At 51.9% G+C, this 19856-nt stretch overlaps 1 protein-coding gene across 6 annotated transcripts in view; it reads right to left on the bottom strand.

Moving 5' to 3' along the window:
• Positions 1 to 290: 290 nt before the first annotated feature.
• FUBP3 (far upstream element binding protein 3) overlaps positions 291 to 19856 on the bottom strand; it is a 49400-nt gene continuing 29834 nt past the window's right edge. For 5 of the 6 annotated variants that reach the window (XM_030838553.2, XM_030838552.2, XM_060300298.1 and 2 more), the window contains 12 exons: positions 18990 to 19088; positions 16188 to 16292; positions 14951 to 15053; positions 14035 to 14135; positions 11886 to 12027; positions 7938 to 8098; positions 7106 to 7179; positions 6692 to 6772; positions 6484 to 6560; positions 4072 to 4143; positions 2673 to 2800; positions 291 to 1631 (listed from right to left, as the gene is read on the bottom strand). In XM_030838553.2, coding sequence (XP_030694413.1) covers positions 1623 to 1631; positions 2673 to 2800; positions 4072 to 4143; positions 6484 to 6560; positions 6692 to 6772; positions 7106 to 7179; positions 7938 to 8098; positions 11886 to 12027; positions 14035 to 14135; positions 14951 to 15053; positions 16188 to 16292; positions 18990 to 19088 — 1152 coding nt within the window. In that variant the 3' untranslated portion in view covers positions 291 to 1622. The remainder of the gene's footprint in view (positions 1632 to 2672; positions 2801 to 4071; positions 4144 to 6483; positions 6561 to 6691; positions 6773 to 7105; positions 7180 to 7937; positions 8099 to 11885; positions 12028 to 14034; positions 14136 to 14950; positions 15054 to 16187; positions 16293 to 18989; positions 19089 to 19856) is intronic. The other variant, XM_060300301.1, reaches the window with a different exon arrangement.

A 19856-nucleotide genomic window follows, 5' to 3' on the forward strand; every position in this document is an offset into this window, starting at 1 on the left:
TGTCACACCCACATCAAGAGATGAGCAGATGTGACAGGTAAGGGGGGCTGAGGTAACCAAGGCTCTCAAGTTAAACCGTTAGATTATACAAAGCCATGAAGATAAAATTAACTTAACGAAGTAGCTACAGACGTAGGCTGTGCACCAGCTGGGTCGGGCCGACGTAGCGCAAGACGATCGGCCAAGAGCGGCCAGAATCCTCGCCTTTATCTCGGGGGGCGGCGGGCAGGGGCAGCGGGAGGGACAAGCAAACGGAGAGCAAACAGACTAAAAGTACTTTGCCCACAAGATGTCTTGTGGAAATTTTATTATGTAGAGTGTAAAATGAATTGTCAGTCCAATAAAAACAACACTTTTTTTAAAAAACAACATGCATAACATTTTCCAATTGCCTTTTTTAATAGTTAGACATTTCAAGCATTATAAGGAAAATAAGGAGAAAAACCCCAGACACTGTAACTTCAGTATATCTCAAACGGAATGTCCCCCAGGTCAATTGAAAAACGCAAGAAAAAATAGCTTCAATTCCGTTTTTCTTTCCTTTAAAAATACATGTTATCTGTACAAGATACGCTACAGTAAACACTGGAAATCATATTATCCCTTTTATTAAATCAAAATTATTTAATTCATATTGTGGTTAATGCTAGATTTATTTATTCATCTAGTTAATTTGACAAATATTAAGAAAATATTTAAAAGAAAAAAGCAAAAAACACCTTGGAATTAAAAAATAGTTACTACATTTTTATGCGGTTTAATGTTCCACAGTGTTTGTTAAAAGTTATATTGAATTTATTTTTAATATTAAAAATAACAGTATTTATATTTCTGAGAGAATAGAGAAAGGTTTTTTTGTTTTGTTTTTAAAACAAGCTTGGAGGTCTTAGATACACAATTGCAATCGGTAGGTCATGGAGACATGAAAAAACGTCTGCTAAACACACAAACACATTTTTATATTATTACCCCTTTAGAACTCTAGAAATTATACAAACCCTATAAAATGCCCCCTCCCGAGCCCTGTTGGACAGCAATACAATTATCTGTCTCAATTCAGAATTCACATAATTAATTACAATACATAATAGTTCAGTTTTTAAAAAAATGCAATAAAACCAGACAGCCAAGATACAAGAAATTAGAAGTAAAACATTTAATGAATTTACACATTTAAGAATATTTAAATACTGTTTAAAAATTTTTTTAAAGAATTTGTTACAAGCCACCTAAGACTTCCAAGCCACTTTCTGTTGCAACAGAAAAAACTGTAAATAAAAAGACATGCGAACAAAACAAAACAAAAACACACCATGTTGAAATGTCACTGCTCTGCGGCACATTCTGGTGCCCGAATTTGCAGGTATTGCTCCAAAAAGAATCCCAGAGCTTACACATTTGAAGTAACAAACAAAAATAACAAAACAAAAATTATCAGCAATTTTTAGTAACTGATTTTCCCGATTTTTAGAAAAATTCTGTTAATCTAAATATAGTGTTTCACAGAACAAAACAAAGGTTCTTCATCAAAAGGTTTGCACATCTAAAAACCTCTGTTACAAATAGGTTTTGCTCACAATGGTTTCGGGGGCGGCGGGGAAAAGGGGCTGCAGGCCACTGTCCTACTGTTCCTGTGGAAGGAAGGGGGAGAGCAGTTAGTCTGACGGCGAGTTCTCAAGTGCTGGCCTGAGGTCGGGGGCTGTCTGCAGGGAGGTGACAGCAGCTGACACACATGCACGCACACACGCCTGCGGGCACGCGCCATCCTTCCGGGCCTTGTCATGGGATCTGGCCCAGACAAAACCTCTCTCGTACAGGAGGCCCCGGGGCACCTCCTTCCACAGGGGATGCTGGGCGGGGAGAGGGGAGTGAGCGAGTGATGCCTCTTCTCAGTCACCTACCACCCTGCCACCTGTTCCCACCAGGCCCAGAGGGCCATTTGGGCAGTGAGGTGAACGACTGGCCTTGGGTCCAGGGCCTGTGGTAACTGACACACTGTCCATAGGGACCAGACTGGCATCAGTCAGCACTGATGGCCTGAAAAATGCACCTGAGATGTGACCTGCGGGAGCAGTTGGTCCTCTTCCGTGCATTTATAAGAAAACCATTCTGGGCCTCTGATTAGACAGAGCCCTCCAGGCTTCCAGGCAGGGCCCAGCCTTCAGAGGGTGTGGACTAGCCCTACTCCTGTTGCCCCTCTCTGCTGCCCGGGGACAAGCGTGACGGCCTGGCCACACCACCCTTTTCAAGAACAGGCCTGGGGAGTGGCCCCAGCGCTGGTCTTACTCCCTAGCTGGTGCCATGCTTGCCCAGGGTCAGCTAAGTTCGGCACGCTCCTTCATAGCTGGGGGACCTGGGGCCCAGAGGAGGAAACTGAGTGCCACTCAGCACCGCGCCCTGGGTCTGGATTTGAGGGAAGATCAGGCTCGTCCCGGTAGGGGCTCTGCCCAAACAGTTCTCCCACTTGGCTCAAACCTGTCCTGTCTGGGGCGAGGAGGGGGCCAGGGAGGCTGCCGCGGGGTGCTGTGCAGACGGCGGCCGTGCTGAGCAGTGCCGGGGCCCACACGGTTCCCCCTGTGCTCGGGCCCCAGGGTCAGGCACACGCAGTAGGCTTGGGCGGGGGGGTCGGGGTTGGCCTGGGAAGTCTTGGCAGTGCTGCATCGGCTACAGACCTGGCTGTGGGCCTGAGCCTGCCCTAATGTCTGCCCGTAGAACGCGACCTGCTGTCTGTAATACTCCGCCCAGGCCATTGTGTAGTCCGGCGGGGAGCTGGCCTGAGGAGCGGCGCTGGCGGCGTGACCTGATGGACAAAGCAAAGCACGGGTTACTGGGAGCAGGGATGCGCCTGTGGGAGGCAAGGACACCGTCAGCCTGGAAGGATCCCTTCCCAAAGCCTCGGGGGCATCCAGGACAAGCGCCCGATGCTCACGCTCTCCCTCCAGACCCCTCAGCGAGCTGCGCCAGGACTGCTCTGCCCGAGCACTGCTGCAGAAAGCGCGGTTATCAGCCTCTCCTCGGCCGGCCCCTGCTCCACTCCTACAAGACCTTCGTGTCTGTCTTCTCTCTCCAGAATCACATTCTCTGCATCTGTCTGCCTGTCCTGCCGGCTCCCAGTCAGTGCCCTGGGCCGGAGGGGGAGGAGGGAGGGCGAGAAAGCGGGTGCCCCACACGGGGGGGTGTGCACCTGCGCGGGGCATCCCGGCCCACGCGTGTCTGGGAATCTGGATGGGGGGCTCTGGGAAGACTTTCACCAGGTGCTCCAGGTGACGGTGACCTCCCTGACCCCCACCCTGGCCCCCAGAAGGGTACTGACCTGGTAATGATCCCAAACACAGGGTGAACATTTCTTTGACGGCCTATGACCTGAGCTCTTCCAACTAGCAAGTAACACCCTTCAGACTCAAGATACGTGAGACACCTCCTTCCAACAATACCCAAACATTCTGGTTCAGCAGTTTTGGGATTCACACCAGAGACCTTAGTACTAATTTTAAATGATTCACTTAGGGTATTTTTTTTTTGTTTTTGGTTGTGATTAGGTTTCCTCCTCTTTTTAAAAAGACTGGCTTAGTTAAGAAAACTGGCACAGTTAGGAAAAGAGCTTACTTTGGAAGAAAAGCAACTCAGCACCCGCTCCGACCCTGGACTCCCTGCTCTGAGTCTCACCGCGCCCTTCCTCTTCACCTGTCCTGAAGCGGCCTTAGAGCCGGGCAGCGGCAAGACCGCAAGGCAGTCAGGAAACGGCTCCCGGCTGGTCTGAGTCCTAACCCGGTGGTTCTCAAGTGGACGGCCAAGGCCGGGACTGTCCCTGAGGGTAGGTGCCATGCCCTTCCGGGCCCTTTAGAGTCCAGGAGAGAAGCGCGAGGACTGGAGGACGGCAAAGGACGACCGCGCGTCTCCCCTCACAGGCACACGTGGGGAGAGGGTGGCAAAGGTGGACGCGGAGATCCGACTCACACAGGGAAAGCGGGAAAGAGAAAAAGGGGTCAGGGAGCCACGGCCTCTGAGGTCTACAGTCCTGGGGGCTGTGTGGCCGGGGAGCCGCTTGTTAAGAAGGACCAGCGCACTCACTCTGTTTTCTGTAATAGTCTTCCCAGGCCTTGCTGTAGTCGGGCTGGCTGCTCTGCGGCTGGCTCTGCTGGCCTGGGCGAAGAACACAAAAGCAGTCAGGCCTCCGGGCTCCCGGGGCCTCGGCCCCCAGCCCGCAGGCTCCAGGCCCTGCTCTCTGCACTCACTCCCTTGCCCCTGTGGCCCGGGGTGGGGGGGCTGGGGGAGGAGCCAGGCCGACCCCCAAGAGGGCCTCCACCCAGGCCAGCGAGGCTGGGGCTGGCAGACAGCTGCCCCGCAAGGCGACCAGCAGGCAGGGCCTCAACTCTCTTCAGTCGGGGACTCTGGGCTGCCACGAGCAGAGCCCCCGGGGCCAGAGTGCTGTCTGCGGCTCCCTGGATTGGCCTGCAAACCGACAAAGAATCCGAATGGCGCTGACCACTCCCTTTCCCTGGCCCTTCTGTTCAAGGACTGATGGCTTTGCCTTTCCACGACGAGAACTACAGGGGACACACAGAGGAAGTGTCCAGAGACTGCGCTCAAGGTGACGACAGAAGACGGGGTACACACCTGACCCCCAGCCTCGCGCCTGTCCGGGGTGAGGGCGAGGACGTGTTGGGGGTCGTCCCCGCCCTCCTCTCCACATGACTGGGGGCAGAAAGGCTGGGCTGGGGGGAGCAGAGCAGCAGCCTGCCCAGGGGCACGGGGGGCGGGTAGTGTTTAAAAGACTTGACCACAGCTGGGAGTCGGGACCCTCCTTCTGCCAAGGGCACCCCCCGCCGGCACGTCCTTTTTTTCGGTTAGAATCACAGCCTGCAGCAGGCAGGAAGGACGTGCTGAAAAACACATTTCACGGCACAATGCTTTCCCCAAGAGTTAATTTCCTCAAGGCTGAGGAGGGGCGCAGGCACGAGGACAGTCGGTGTGTGTGGGGACCCCTCCTCCCCGCGCTGCGGCAGGACGGGACTCGGAGCTGGACGCTGGCACCAGGAGAAGGCAAGGCCTGGGCAACGCGGCAGCAGGAACTGCCCCCTCAGACACGGAGGCTGTGGGCAAGTGGGATTTTTCTTCGGACCCAAACCAATTCTCCATTCCCGAGTGAACCAAGCGACACCACAGGTGAAGGCTGGTGCGTGGTGCACGGCGCAGGCGCTAGCTGCGCTTTCTCTCGCTCAGCCCACGTACCTTTGCCAACTCCTCGCCCGTCTAGCCTGAGGAGGCAGCGGGGCGGGCTCTGCGGGAACTGCCCCCTGCACGGAGGTGGACGTGTCCCCTGCAGCTTCAACGCAAAGCCTCCCCACAGTCTAGGGCTTCTCCCAGGTCCTCTGTCCTGGGCGATGGGCACTGGGGAACCCTATCTGGGTCGTCTCCCACCCTGGGGGTGCTCTCTGATGGAACAGGAGGAAGCGAAACACGTCCGGGCTGCGGGCTAAGTGAGCACAGTGAAATGGGGAGGGTGGAATCTGGGTGGTGTGTAGGTGTTCGTGGTGAAGTTCTTTAAGATATTCTGCACGTTTAAGGTATTTCGTAAGAAAGTAAGAAAGGGGGAAGAGAGGGAACAAACACAACCATGCAATTTCAGAGCTCACAAGTACTTTAGAAATCAAATCCAAACCCTTCATTTCACAGATGACAGAACTGGAGCCCTAGAGAAGCGGGGACATGCCTCAGGCTGCCCAGCACTGCTCCAGACGTGTGGGGGGGGCTTCTCCAGCTGTGAACCTGACCAGGCGCCCCGGGGCAGGGTCTCACACCCAGCACTCTGCTCAAGGGGAAAGAGGTAGAACCCCGGGCCCAGCCCCTTGTGGGCAAAGCTGCAGCACGTGTCCTGCAGCCTGGCGCTCCGAGGGGAGCCTGCAGATGTGCTGAACAGCGCTTTCCAAACACCACCAGGCTGGCCCTTCAGACGTCAAAAGAACCTAAGGTAAGGTTTTTGTTTTTGTTTGGAAGGCTGTGCAAGATGGGCTCTACCAGCAGTAAAACTCAAGGATGACTCCTGAAGCTGACGTGGGGGCCAGAGAGTGGGAGGGGGTTTAATTCCAACTAGAACCTTCTCTTTTACAATCAGTTTTCTTAGAGAGCAAATTCTCTAATCATGCGCTTTCTGGAAGTTCGGGAGATAGAGAATCCTTTTCTAAGATGGTGCTGGGGAGGAGAGAGGGAGAAGACCACCTTGAGGCCAGAGGAGGGGAGCAGGCGGGGCACTCATTAGGCGGGGCTGCTTGAAGAGGCTGCAGCGGTGGAAGGGGCTCAGGTCAAACCACACTCTCAGGGCCCACAGGCCTTTCGGACCCGTTTCTGGGGGACCAGAGGGACGGAAGGCTGCTGCTGAGAAGGTGGGCCAGGAGAGAGGTGGGCCCCCTGTCCCCGCCCAGCTGGAGATGAGCCCAGCAGGCCTGTCCCCGGGGGCATCCCACCTCCTCCCGAGTCACTTACTTGGAACCTGCTGTGTGGGCTGCTGCCACGCCTGGTAGGTGCTGCCCCAGCCCTGGGTCAGGAAGGCCGGAGGACCACTGCGGAGGACAAGAGGACTCATTCCAGGGCAGGCCGCACCCCACCCCCCAGCCCCTGCGCCCGCCCCCGCGGCAAGCACAGCGCCCTCTGCTGGAGACGCGGCAGGGCGGAGTAAAGGCGGCCCACCCACCTCACAGGCGCGCTGTGAGGGCTTCCGTTCACTTTAGCGGCCATGTTTGGGAAGCACCCTGAGCTCCTCGGAGGAAAGGTGCTAAAAGAAAGTGGAAAACAAATAAAGACGATACAACGGCTTTTGCAAAAACAAACAAACAAACAAAAACCCTCCCGCCACCCAGCCCCAGGGCGGTGAGCTCTCCTACGGGATGCTGGCGGGACCACAAGACCCTCCGCCCTCTGGGAAGGCTCTCGCCCCAGCACTGGTCACTGAGCAACAGACAGGCCAGAGGGACCACCAGTAAGAGAGAAGGAGAGGAGTCCTGCCCACGCCCAGAACTTGCGGCTTTCGGCTGGCACTCCCTGGAAGTAGCTGGAAAAGGAGGACCCCTTGGGGGCAGTGAGTTCTTCCAGTCAAGAAAAGACTCACTTCTGATGCGGTGCGGCAGGTGGCTGGCTGAAGGGGCCCTGTGTGAAGGCTCCGGGCGCTCCGAGACTGGCACCCTGTCAGGACACAGAGGGAACTCTCACCTCCTGTCGGCTGCGCCTGCACCCTCTGCCCAGGCCCACCCCGAGGCAAACCACAGCTTTCGGGGAGAGAGACAAGTGAAGTGAAGATGCCCTGTGGCACTCGCACTAGCCTTCCTTGCCCACAGTGGGCTTTACTTGCAGAAACAGCTTCTGCCCCTTGAGCAACCGATACCACCACACAGCCAATACCGGCACCACCACAACTGCCCTAGCGTGTCGCCCTGGGGGTAGGGACCGACCTGCTGACTGTCCCGTCAATTCAGGCTGGCCCACGGCTTTCTGCCCTTCTACGTCCCCTTTGAGGTGAGCAGTGGCCAATCTGTCCTCCATCAACACTCCCTTTCTTTATCTGCTTTGAGGTGCCTGAAACTAAAGCCAGAGTCAATGAACGCTGCCTGCAGGGCTGGCCGCCGGGGCGATGCCAGTGGGAGTCCGGGGGCAGTGCTGAGGGAAGGCTGCCGGCCCTGGCTGCTCATCTACGCCTGCAGGGCCAACGGCTCGGGGCCTGAGCTGCGGTGGCCTGGGCGAGCTCTGCGCATCTGGGCCTGGCCCTGGTGTCCCTGCGCCCCGACCTTCCCCCTCAGCAACGTGGGAGGGGGCTGTTGCCCTCACATCACGTGAGGACCAAGAGCCACAGGAAGTACAAGGTTCTGGGGAGAAACAGGCACCTTGGACATCCAAATGAAAGCCCAGCTCCTATCTCCCAGGTGGGGAAAGGACCTTGTACGTACGCCCACTTTCTCGTCGATGAGGTGTCTGGCCAGCTCGATCTGCTGAGGAAGGCCCCTGATGGTGAACATCCGCAGGCTGGGGTCCGTGCTGGGAGGCGGGTTCCGCTGAAGCTCCACGTGCGCTCCTGAATGCTGGTTTATGCTTTTGATGTTCTCGCCCCCTGCGGGCAGGACACAGAAGAGTAGGTGACTACAGTTCCCTCCTCCGGAGGAGGAATGGGTATTTTCTGCACACCAGTGCTCGTCCTAAGAGTAGACAAGGACTTTCCATTTATACTTTAAAACAGCTCTTGTAAAAACCAGAGCTGTCTCATTTGTGAAGCCAGACTTGTGAAGCAAAGCTGAGGCGCAATGACACCACGTGGCACCAGCTGGTCTCCATCTCAGTGTCCTATGCAGAGGCCTGGAGTGGCCCAGAAACCACGTCTGGGCCTTGGCCCACAGATCTGCACACAGTGAGCTCAGCTCCGGAGAAGGCACTCCATCCTTCTCAGCATGAGAATGGTGACCTGATGGCCCCTCCATGGCACAATGCGGGCCTTCAGCCCCGGTGTGGGCCACCGCACTGCTGTCTCCCGCCCTCCACAGGTCAAACAGACGGCCACAGGCCCCAACAATACCCAGAGCCCACTCAAGCCTTTAATATCCCATCCTGTCTCTTCTCAAGTCTCTTCTTCCTCCGTGGGTGGGGGACAGGTCTAGACAGAGCGGCAGCCTGAGAATGGAGGTCACAGAGGCCTGGGTGGAGTGGGGCTAATGAAAATGTAGTTGGACTCTTTGAAAAACCTGTGAGAGTCCCAGTCTCTTAATGAAATTTGCGTAACAAAAGCTCCACCAGTGTAACAATGGTTTGATTCTTCTCTTCAAATTTCACAGAACTTACAGATCAGCTCTGCTCAATTGGGGTGGCGGAGCCAGAATTCAAGGAAAACTTGGAGCACAGAGTTCTGCAGAACTGGAAAAAGACGATGTGTATAAAATTTGACGCAGGGTACCAGGGAGCCCCAAAGGGTCAAAACGAAGACTAAAGGCCAGTCTCTGTGTCACCCCTCCCCACCCAGAGTCGAAACTAAGCTGCAGTGACATTTCTCGTTTCATTGTAACACGTCCACAATCCTTCAAACTCCCAACCTGCCCTCCACCGGCCCTGCTGGAAAGCCACGTCTGAACAAAAGCATCGAGGAGCAGGTAAGTAAGGGACACCAAGAGCAGGCACGGCTCATCTCATCCAGAAAGCATGATGGGATTCTACGAGGGTCAGGATGCAAAGGTGGGGCCTGGGTCCAGCCATTCTTCCTGAAGGAAGTGTGAGCGGCCCTTACACCGTAGTAAGGAAACCAGGAGACAGTCGGCATTCAAGAAAGCTTGGTTCAAACATTAGTCTGGGCAGGATGTTAGCTCGGTTTAGGGTAGTTTTAAATTTAAAAGCAAATTAAAAAAAAGAACAGCCCAGCAGACCACAGTGTTGTATGCATGGTTTTCCTAAAGGTCTGCTGCAGTTTAGGGGAGGGGTCCCTGTGCTGTCTACACCTTGAGCCTTGAGCAAACACGTGGTCTCAGGGGCAGCACCAGCCAAGGCAGGAGTCACAGACAGTCTTCAGCAGCTTCACTTTGCTTCCAGGTACGCGCAAGCCCCCCCAGCCCCACAACTACCCACCTTCACTCAGGTCATGGATTCTACCTCCTTGGCATCAGGAAAAGCCAGCAGCTTGGCTCCTAGGCAAGAGTGTTCTTAGGGAGCGCCGAGGAGCCAAGAGTAGGCGGACACCTTCCCACTGCACACCCAGCACTTGAAGGGACCCCCACCCCACCCTCTGCCCAGACCACTCGGTCCCCACGGGCCCAGACCGGCTCCCCTCCATCAGGCACTTGGACCAGCAGCCCCAGACTCCTCCCTGAGGCCTCAGGCCCATGCTAATAAGGCGAGGAGGCACCGCAAAACTGCACGGGGCCGGAAGGAGTTAATTTAAGTTCATCTTCCTTTAAGAGGAGGTCGCCAGCTTGGCACATGGTGGCCGTCTACAGGCTCATTCAGCAGCCTGCCCCATTCTTCCACCTGACGGGGGGCAGAAGCGACCCACCAGTGGCCCCCGGCTGGATGTGAAATCGTAAAGCAATTAATCAAACCTGCTAAAAGGCTGGGTTGACAAGAGCAGGGCTGGCCACACTATCTGTCACTATTGCTGTATTTATCATGGAAATCCAGCAGGGGCCCAGGGAGGTGCAGCGTCTGTCCAAGGGCTGCAGGGCCTGCCTGCGTGTGGCTCCCCTCAGCCCGCGCCTTTCCCCAGAAACAGGAAGACCTCATACCCAGCCCCTGGGGCAGGGAGTTACAGAAAGGCCCCTGCTCCTGCCTAAACGAAACTTAGCCTGGCTTCCCAAGGCTGCTACTGGAGCACCAGGACACAGCATCAGTTACTGCTACGTTCTGCTGTCTCCTCCCTCTGGGGATCGCTCAGGATGACTTTGTAGAGGACAAACTATGAGCGACTGTCCTGTGAGTACCGAGGTTTCACTGACTAGGAGGAACTATCACAGTGAAGACAGAAAGGCGCTGCCAGGTCTAGAGACGACACTTCCCATGAAAACCTCGTTCACAAAATGGTTCTCAAAAAGCACAGAAAAACCTAGATCTGATTCTTGAACTCCAGGCATCAGCTGGATTTAACCTCATGGCAGCAGGCCAGCTGATGGCCTGGGCAGCACGTCTGACTTATCACAGCATTTGGGCAGCCAACAATGTCCATTAAACACCTCCCAGCATGTACGCCCTGCCAGGAAATTAAAGCAAACCTACGTCGTTCCTACACCCCTGAGAGGTTAACCACCCAGGGACAACACGGAGACAAGAGAGAAACATTTTAGAAGAGCATAAAACACACACTGTCCAGGAGTGGGACCCAGTGCAGATTCTGGGAGGTGAATGAGGGGGACAGGAGGAATTCCAGCCCTGTGCCGGCTCGTGAGGACGTGCCACGCCAGCCTCAGCTTTCTGCCGGCGAAGACGTTCCCAAGTCAGGTTCCACGGGATGCTAGCACCCCTCCAACAGCTAAGAGATGTCTGGTGATCACAGAAACTGGGGAAACTCTAGGGAGAAAACTGTATTTATTTCTTCCATATGTTGCCAAACACATACAAAGGGAATAAATAGGCAAATACAAAACCCAATGCTGAACATGAGTTTCCCACCAGGTCAAGGGCTTTGCTTAGAGAGCAGAGAAGCTAAGCCCACTGCTCCGCGAGCCCCAGACCTGCTCTCAGCAGCCTTCCTTGGTCAAGGCCAGCCCAGGTGAGCCAGCAACAATGGCCTAGAAACCTGCCTGCTCTCGCTCGCTCTTCGCTGAAGGACAGGAAGGAGCCACGTTAGCCACTGATGAGGGCTTCTACACAACGTCCTCTAAAATGCCTAGAAACAACTAACAAGTCAATTTTTATTTCCCTCCACAGGGTGCCTGATACTCTTGGTAAATATGTTGAAAAGATAAAAACCACTTTCACATGTTGTGTCAATAGAGAGCAAATACCCAAATCCAGTAAGGAACAAAGTGACGCACTCGTCAGAAAGCAATCTTCGCTTGAGGAAATTATCTTAACGGTTCCTCTAAGCTCCCTGGAGGTGAGTTAATCACCAATCAGTCGATCGACAAACACTCAGCGGCCCCTCACCTGTTCAGGGTGCCTCAACAACCTAAGCTGCTTCCACAGGCAGCGGGTCTTCCCGACCATCTGTTTACACGCTGTAATGAAGTACTGGCTTTGCCCCATTCACGAGGGCCCATGCAGAGGACGGTTCCTGCAGAAGGCAGCCGATGCCTCGGACCTGGTCCCCTCAGTCAAGGGCAGCAAACAGAAGGAACTTTGTGCTTCAAAGGTATTGGACGTGGCCTGTCTGCTCTCAGGTCAAACACCTGGAAGGGGAACGCCGAACTCCAGCAACCGCCTCTTACCTTTGCCTATGACGAGGCCGCACTTATCTGCCGGCACTGTGTAGGTTACCTCCTGGATGCCACCAGGGTTTCCCACGCTCCAGTCACCGCGGCCACGGCCTCTTCCTCTGGCTACCGCCAGGCCTCCGAAGCCATCTCTTTCCTGGGAAGGAAGCAAAGCTCAGGTGACATTTCTGTCACTGTCACCAGCACTATTTTTCATCTCCGGGGAGGAGGTTAAGTGACAGGATGTAATCAACGCCACACATTAGAACCTGAGCACCTTTCCACATTTCAGACTCTGAAGGCTCTTTACAAGTCGAATTAACACAGATCACGGGCGCATTCAAGAAGACGTGCGCGGATGAATCGTGTGGTTACATAAACACACCCAACTAAAACAGGCAGTCAGCTATAAATTCCGAAGTCTAAAGCCCAGTGCCCTTATCCCTGGAGTTTTAATTACTGGGCCTTAATCTACAGGCATCAGGAGCTGGTTTTCTTCCCAATGCTGGGCCTACCAGAAACCAGATATTAGATGCTGAAGAGCTATGAGCTTTTGAAAGTGACACATGAGTAGCAAGGATGACTTCTGACCCTCTCCCGACAAGGTTGCTACAGAGAACCATTCAGACACCGCTCTGAGAGTCAGAACACCCTGCAGTTCAACCAGCAACAAGAATAAAAGGGTTTTAAAGAAAAATGGGCTGTCTTGCTCCCCAAAAGAGGGAGGAACAAGCCAGGCCCATCCGCCCACGGTCCGGGGCTGGAGAAGTCTCCCGACTTATTCTCACAGTTTCCCCACCAGAGAGCGAAACCCACAACCAACACCTAAGCGAGGAAGATTCCTTTCACTCGAGGGCGAAACACCCCATTCCAGCCTTTGTCCTTTGAGTCACTTTGGAGCAGCAACATTTAAAATCTTGGAAAGGCTGAAGGCGAACCTGGTCAAGCTGAGAGCTCCTTCACGGAAGGGAGAAGCTGAGCAGGCGATCGGCACAGCCTGCTCCTGTCGATGAAGGGTAAACTGAATGTTTACCCAGAATCGAAACCCGCAGAAAGCCGAGCTCACTGGAGTGCTTTCTGTTGCACTCTGCTTTCATGAGCGACAAATGACAAGTAAACAAGGTGATTTTAGGGATTTACGCTAGAACACAAACACGTGGCCAACTTTCTGGGTATGCCACAGATTCTCAAAGACAAGCTGTCCCCTCATCATCTCACGGCCTTTGCAGTCCTGGGATCATCAGTTCTTACTACTAAAAAGGATGTCAGAGATGAGTTAGTGACGCTTCTCTGAACTTGTCTCATCCTAAGAACTGCCTGGGGCTGTGGGTGAGATCCAAGCCACCCTCTTGGATACTCTGATTCAGGAAATCTGGGGCGGGGGGTGGGGTCTATAAACCTGTTGCCTCAGCAGGTGCCGCCAGATGACTTAGGCGGTCATGTGGGGTGCAGCACCTGGCACAAACCCCTTGGTTTGCTGCTGAAAAGCTACGCCAAGAGGAGTTCAAAGGCTCGCTGAAGGCCACATGAAAAGTGGCGGAGCTGGGTGGTGGTTTCTAATCTCTGGCTTCTTTCTTCAGCTCCTATTATTCTCAGACTTTTCCTACAAACCTGGGGGACATGATGTGCCAACCTGCCACCAGCTACAGTAGTTCTCCAGAGCAATTTGCAACGGGGGCAGGTGTATCCTAACAGCATCACACAAGCCTGCTCACATTCCAGAGGAAGACGTGCATGGAATCAAGTGCATGAAGACAGTGTCAGGATTTGGGCAGAACGTGGAGTGCCTTCTAGAGCTGAGATGAGACTTTACTTTTACACTAGGTACACTGGACTGTTTGAAACCGGGCAATCTGCACTGTTACATCCCACAAACAGTTTAAATAGTCAGGAACTTTGTGAAAAAAAATCTAGATTCTGAGACAATAAAGGCAGACAAATAATAAACTAGCAGGAAAACAAAAACAAAAATGAAGGCGGGAAAGAGACAGATGTAGAGAAGCCCATGGCTATAATCTTGGAGGGAGGTAACTGACAAGAGTACTGGTTTCCAAAACCGTGACTTGAGAGGGGGTGACTGCTCCAGGGTGTCGCCCCGAGAGCCCCAGGTAGCACCTGCTGCTTCTGCCGGTGAGATATTGAAGCTCCAGAGAGCCAGACCCACCTGGGCTGTAAGAATAAGCTCGTTGATGACATGTGCTGCGTGCTGGCATCGCTCTGGGGGTCCCATGACCTGTGCAGCTCTCTCTGGACTAATACCATCATCTGTGGAACAAGGTGAAAGATGGGATTAGGAAAAGCCCAACTTCAGAAGGAAACAAACGTCAATCTGATTTGCAATCAATGTTCCAACCAGTGCCAAAGAGGGTGGTAAGAACATCACCATATCAGGGAATCTTCTGCATAGGGAAACGTGCGCGGTTACATCTTTTGGCGTGATCCACGTCAATACTCATTTCTTATGCAATTACAGCCATTTAAAAAAGATATCACTATAGAAACTAAATTAAACTTAAAAAAAAAAAGTGCCAAGGAAAACAGAGTTGAGCTACAGCAGTATTTTCCCAGAAGTAGTCCATCATGATGTTTTCCCATCTTCAGAGAAATGAGTGAAATAAAGACATTGTAGATGATTTTGCTTGTAAAGGTAAATTTATAAAATTTAAAGAACGGTCCTTGATTTTACGATTTTTTTAATGGTTTTAAGTTATCTTTAATTTTATGAAAGCAAAATAACAGTTTTTTTTTTTAAGTCTTTACTTGGCAAAATTAAAAACTGGAAATGCTATGTTGATTCCCCCCAATTTTACTAGTCCAAGGAAAAAAAGAAAAAAGCCTGGACACCCCTGGGCTAGAGTGTTCTGGCACAAGAAGGGTGACCCGGCCAGCAAATCCACAGAAAGAAATGAGGGACCAGAGGACAAACCTAAACTGGAAATTTGGTAACAGAATGTTGCAAAAGAGAGAGAGGGTGAGGGAGAGCAAAGAACACAAGTGGGCTAATAACAAAGTCCTTGTTTTGTGAGGTGTTCTTTAATCCTTCATAATGCTGAGGACTTCTGAGAACCATCAAAACCTACCTGGTTTGAACTGAATTCTCACACCGGCATCATTCTGGATCTTTTTGATCATTTCCCCATTTCTTCCTATTACAATCCCAACTGCAAACCTAGGCACAGACACCTAAGCACAGAGAAACAAAACATCAGAGTTTTTCTGCAAACCTGGTGTGTGTGTGTGTGTGTGTGTGTGTGTGTGTGTGTGTGTGTGTGTGTGTGTGTGTGTGACCTGGTGTGTGTGTGTGTGTGTGTGTGTGTGTGTGTGTGTGTGTGTGTGTACATACAATGATTTTTATCACAGTGCCTTTCTGGAAATGATACAATAAAGTATTTTTTTTTCCTCTTAGGAAAAATACTGTGGTTGATGGCTGCATTCCTGTCCATTAAATGCATCCAACAGGTCTGAGACCTGATCAAAAATAGTCATAAAGATGAAGTAAAGTAAGAATAAACCTCATAGATAAAAGATTAAAAAAAAATTTTAAGATTAAAAATTTATCTTCCAAATTTTATGAAATAAACATTAATGTACCATACACATTGATTATACTATGGTCCTATAAAATGTTTTTCTTTTCCTTCACTCTTTTATTGTAGTAAAATATATATAACATAGTATCACTCATTTTAACCATTTGTAAATACACACTTCAGTGGCATTAAACACTCACAATGTTGTGTAACCACCACAGATGTCTACACCCCAAACCTTTTCATCATCCCCAATAAGAACTCCCGTGAAACCACAGTGCTTCCTTCCCCAGCCCCTGCTAACCTCTACTTTCCTTTCTGTCTCTATGAACTTGCCTATCCTAGGTGCCTCGTGTAAGTGGAATCATGACAACGTTCATCCTTCTGCACCTGGCTTATTTTACCAAGCATAACGTTGGCAGGGCCCACCCTCGCTGTAGCCGACATCAAGGATGTATTTCGATCCCATTCCACCTCATCAGTAAAACAGGCTTAGGAGTTTGATACTATCACAACATAGGTCACCACGAAAACCTGGCCTTGGGTCTTCATCTGGGCAGTGGGGTGCGCTTTGAAGCACAACCCCCAACCAGGGGGAACGGCCCCATTCCCTGAAATGCGTGCAGCGGGCGCTCCCACTCCTTTCTCACACCCACCCTGTGAAGCCAGTGCACTAGGAGGGTTCTGCAGCTGAGATAAGAGTTAAATACCTTGCTCAAGGTTAGCGAGCTAACAGAAGCGTGCCCACAGCCTTCAGCGTGCCTACTGACCTGTAGCTCAAGCATACCTCTATACTGCCTCCTCCCATTCGGGAGCTGAAATCACCGCGCACACCTCGAAAATCAGCTTGGTCTTTTTCTCGGATGATCTCTAATACCATTTCTCTTGCTTGCTGCATAAACACAGATAAAAGGCATTAAGGAAAACAAAATCCTGAAAAAAGACATGACACCAGGTGAAAGATCAAACCCTCTTAAATTGGGCTTAAAGCCTCAGGAGGTGCTCAGTGGGAGAACTCACTATATGATGTTACTATTGTTACATGGGACACGGGCAGGCTGCTACTGAGCAGTATATCGTGTATATCACAACTTAAATGACGTGTTCCTTACACTGTCCAAAATGTCCACACAGATAAGGGTTCACAGTCTTCTAAGCCACAGCTGGGTCAGCACATTGGTGCTGGGTCAGAACTTGATGACGGTCGCTCCACCGTATTTCTGACGTGCCATTTCTTTCTAGTGGGCAAGGGTGGGGTCTGAGAGCTCTGACAGTGGGCAGTTTCCATGGGAAGGAAGACATTAACAATGCATCCCATGGCAGAGAAGCTCCAGGGAGGGAAAGGGAAAAGGCCAGCCTGGGAGCCCGAAAATACCTCCTGGCACTGAGAGCTCGAACGTCTTACCAACTGGCAAGAGCCTCCCTCAACACCTGACTCTAAGGCGCATTCAGTGTCCTCACCCCCAAGGACGCACCTGAGTCAGTCCATCCCGCCCACGCCAGCACTGGCCCCCCAGGAGCCATGCTAAGGAGCAACCGCGCACAACTCAAGGTCATGTGAGAACTGAAACAGTCCCAGTTCTGGAAAAATCAAACCAAGCGAGAACAAGAAAAGCCAAAACAGCAACGTCTCATGACATCTGGAGAAACTGGAACATGGACTGACTATAATATGATGTTATGGGATTACCGTTATTTTCTTAGGCCTGGTTTTATAGAAGCAAGTTTTATTCTTAGGAGATACATACTGCAGGATTTGGAGGTAAAAACTCACAGTATCTGACACTTACTTACAAATGGTAAAGCAAAAAACTAAAACATAAACACACAAACAAAACAGTAAGTAGGTTGAAGGTATTCAGATGTTCGCTACACTATCTTTTCAACTTTTCTCTATATTTGAAGTTTTACAAAATAAAAAGTTGGGAAGAGGGAAAAAAAAAAGAAACTCAAAGAACAATATACCCTAAATACAGCAGACAGCTTCTTCATAATAAAAAACATGGAATACACAGTTTTAAAATAAAAAAAATACTGAAAACCTTTCTTTATAATAATTTTCCTGCAAATTCATGAAACATCAATGAAATAAGCTCTTTACCCAGGTATTTTTTCTACAAAAGACAAAGCCAAACGTTCCACTGGAGAAAGCAGGAGTGGAGGGCTTCTGGGAGGCAGGCTTTCTGTGTCCAGCCAGCTCTCCCCTCTGTCCAAAGAGCTCTACAACACACAGCAGAGGAGTCCCAGGCTGGACTGCGTGAGCCGAGTGAGGAAGATTAGGTGCAGTCTGTTTTTTTTTTTTTTATTAAAGCCCACCTGTTTACATCTAAAGAGGTTAGAAACTCTAGGGGACCTGACAGGGCAGTAGATAGTGAAGGGCTGCATCGCTGACGGGAACCTAAGCAAAGCAGCCACTGTAATCACCGGCCCTCAAACCTGTTTTAAAATCATTACATATAGAAACCTTGACCAAAAAAGAACTACCAGTGGTATCATTTGAGTTCAGCTGAACGACAGCATTAAGAAATACAGGAGGGGCTTCCCTGGTGGCGCAGTGATTGAGAGTCCGCCTGCCGATGCAGGGGACACGGGTTCGTGCCCCGGTCCGGGAGGATCCCACATGCCGCGGAGTGGCTGGGCCCGTGAGCCATGGCCGCTGAGACCGCGAGTCCGGAGCCTGTGCTCCGCAACGGGAGAGGCCACAGCAGTGAGAGGCCCGCGTACCGCAAAAAAAAAAGAACTACGGGAATTCTTTTGCCAGAGACTGGTAACCTCTGCTGGATCAAAGCCCCAAAGCCCCTGCAGAGGGACAGCTGTCGCTGACGGGCCGGCTCACCAAGGTGTGTCGCTCTGGAGCTACTCTAAATGCAGCGAAGGTCAGGCAGGCTGCAGCAGGCAGAAAAAAGAGCGTTCGTGTCTCACGGGGACAGACACACTCCCACACCCACAGCGCACACACATTCCTGCTGATAGCCCAGGTGCTGGAAGATGGAGCACCTGGGTGATTTAGACCTAAGCCCCTGCTTTCAGCACCTGTGGTTGTCCTCTGAGGCTCACAGGACGCTTGCCACGAGGGCACACACGTGCCTTGTGTGGCACTGGCACCTTCGGTCACCTCCCACCTCAGCCAGTGATCTTGTAAAAATGGGTTGAGAGAACAAACAAATAAAAGCCAGAGGGAGCCTGCATCTGAGCTGACCACAGCTCCACCTCGAAAACTGCATCTGATCAGAGCTGTGCCAGCCAATAAAACCTTCTGCGTTTACGGACAAGTTCTGCACGTGGGCTGCCCTGATGGCAGCCACCATCCACATGTGCTCTGAGCACTCTGAGCGCTGAAACGTGGCCAGTATAAATAAGGAACTCACTTTTTACTTAATCTGAACAAATTCCAACAGCCACGTGGCCAGCAGCTCTGGTACTGGGCAGCACAGCCCCATTCTTTGCATCACCAAACTTGGTTTGGGAAGACAGCTCAAGGAACACCCACCCAGTTTTATAATTTCTTGAACGACATAAAAGCTCTACAAGTACTACCAAGTGATACCGCCACACCCAGGACCTGCCTGACCCATGGTTTCTCTCCTACCTGTACTTTAAATGGGTCTCCGGTGATGCGCAGAGGCTTGTCCGCTCCCGTGGGCAACGGGCCGTCCTGGATCATGACCATCTTCACGCCTGCCCGCTCCTGTGAGGGCACACACACCGGTACAGCCCTCACCGTCAGCAAGAGGCACGCAAGATGGCACAGCTGCACGGGTCGGCTCGTGTCCACAGCGAGACATGCCCCACTAGCAAGGGCACTGCTCTCTGATCCGGCCCGTGAGGCTGGCCTCCGAGAATGCTGAGGTACACGCCGTGCTTGAGGGCGTCCAAGCCTGACCGAGAAAACCGTTTCCCAAAACTCTCCTCCCTTTCCGGTTCCTGGAACATCTAAATGTGAACGAGCTACTTTTACAAAATGCTAAGCACCGAGCTAGACAATCTACTTAACGTCACGTGGTCAGAGCTCACGCACAGCAATGGGAGGGAAGGGCCACCACTTCCCGACCTCACAGAGGAGATCTCTGAGTAAGCTACTGAAGGCTCCAGAGCCGATGAGCGAGGCACCAAAATTTGGATTCTGGGACTCTATAAAGTCTGAACTCTTAGGACTCCACGGCAGAATGCCTTCCACATCCAAGGACTGGGCTATACGAGAGCACACAGGCAGGCCACAACTCCGACCCGCAACTTTGAAAGCCCAGAGCTCGGAAAGAAGTTTGCTCCGAACTAAATCTGGCAGCAAAACTCACCTGAACTCACGCGAGCGTACTTCCAGCCCTCCTCTCATGGAGTGTGACTGTTAGGTTTAGCCATGAAAACCTGCACTTGTTACGGGATGCAGCCCCAAAACTTGCTGGGGGTATTAAACCTACAACACATTTGGCCCAAGTGTCTCACGTGAGGGATTCTG

Source organism: Globicephala melas, chromosome 6 (genome assembly GCF_963455315.2).
Source record: "Globicephala melas chromosome 6, mGloMel1.2, whole genome shotgun sequence".
Lineage (NCBI taxonomy): Eukaryota > Metazoa > Chordata > Mammalia > Artiodactyla > Delphinidae > Globicephala > Globicephala melas.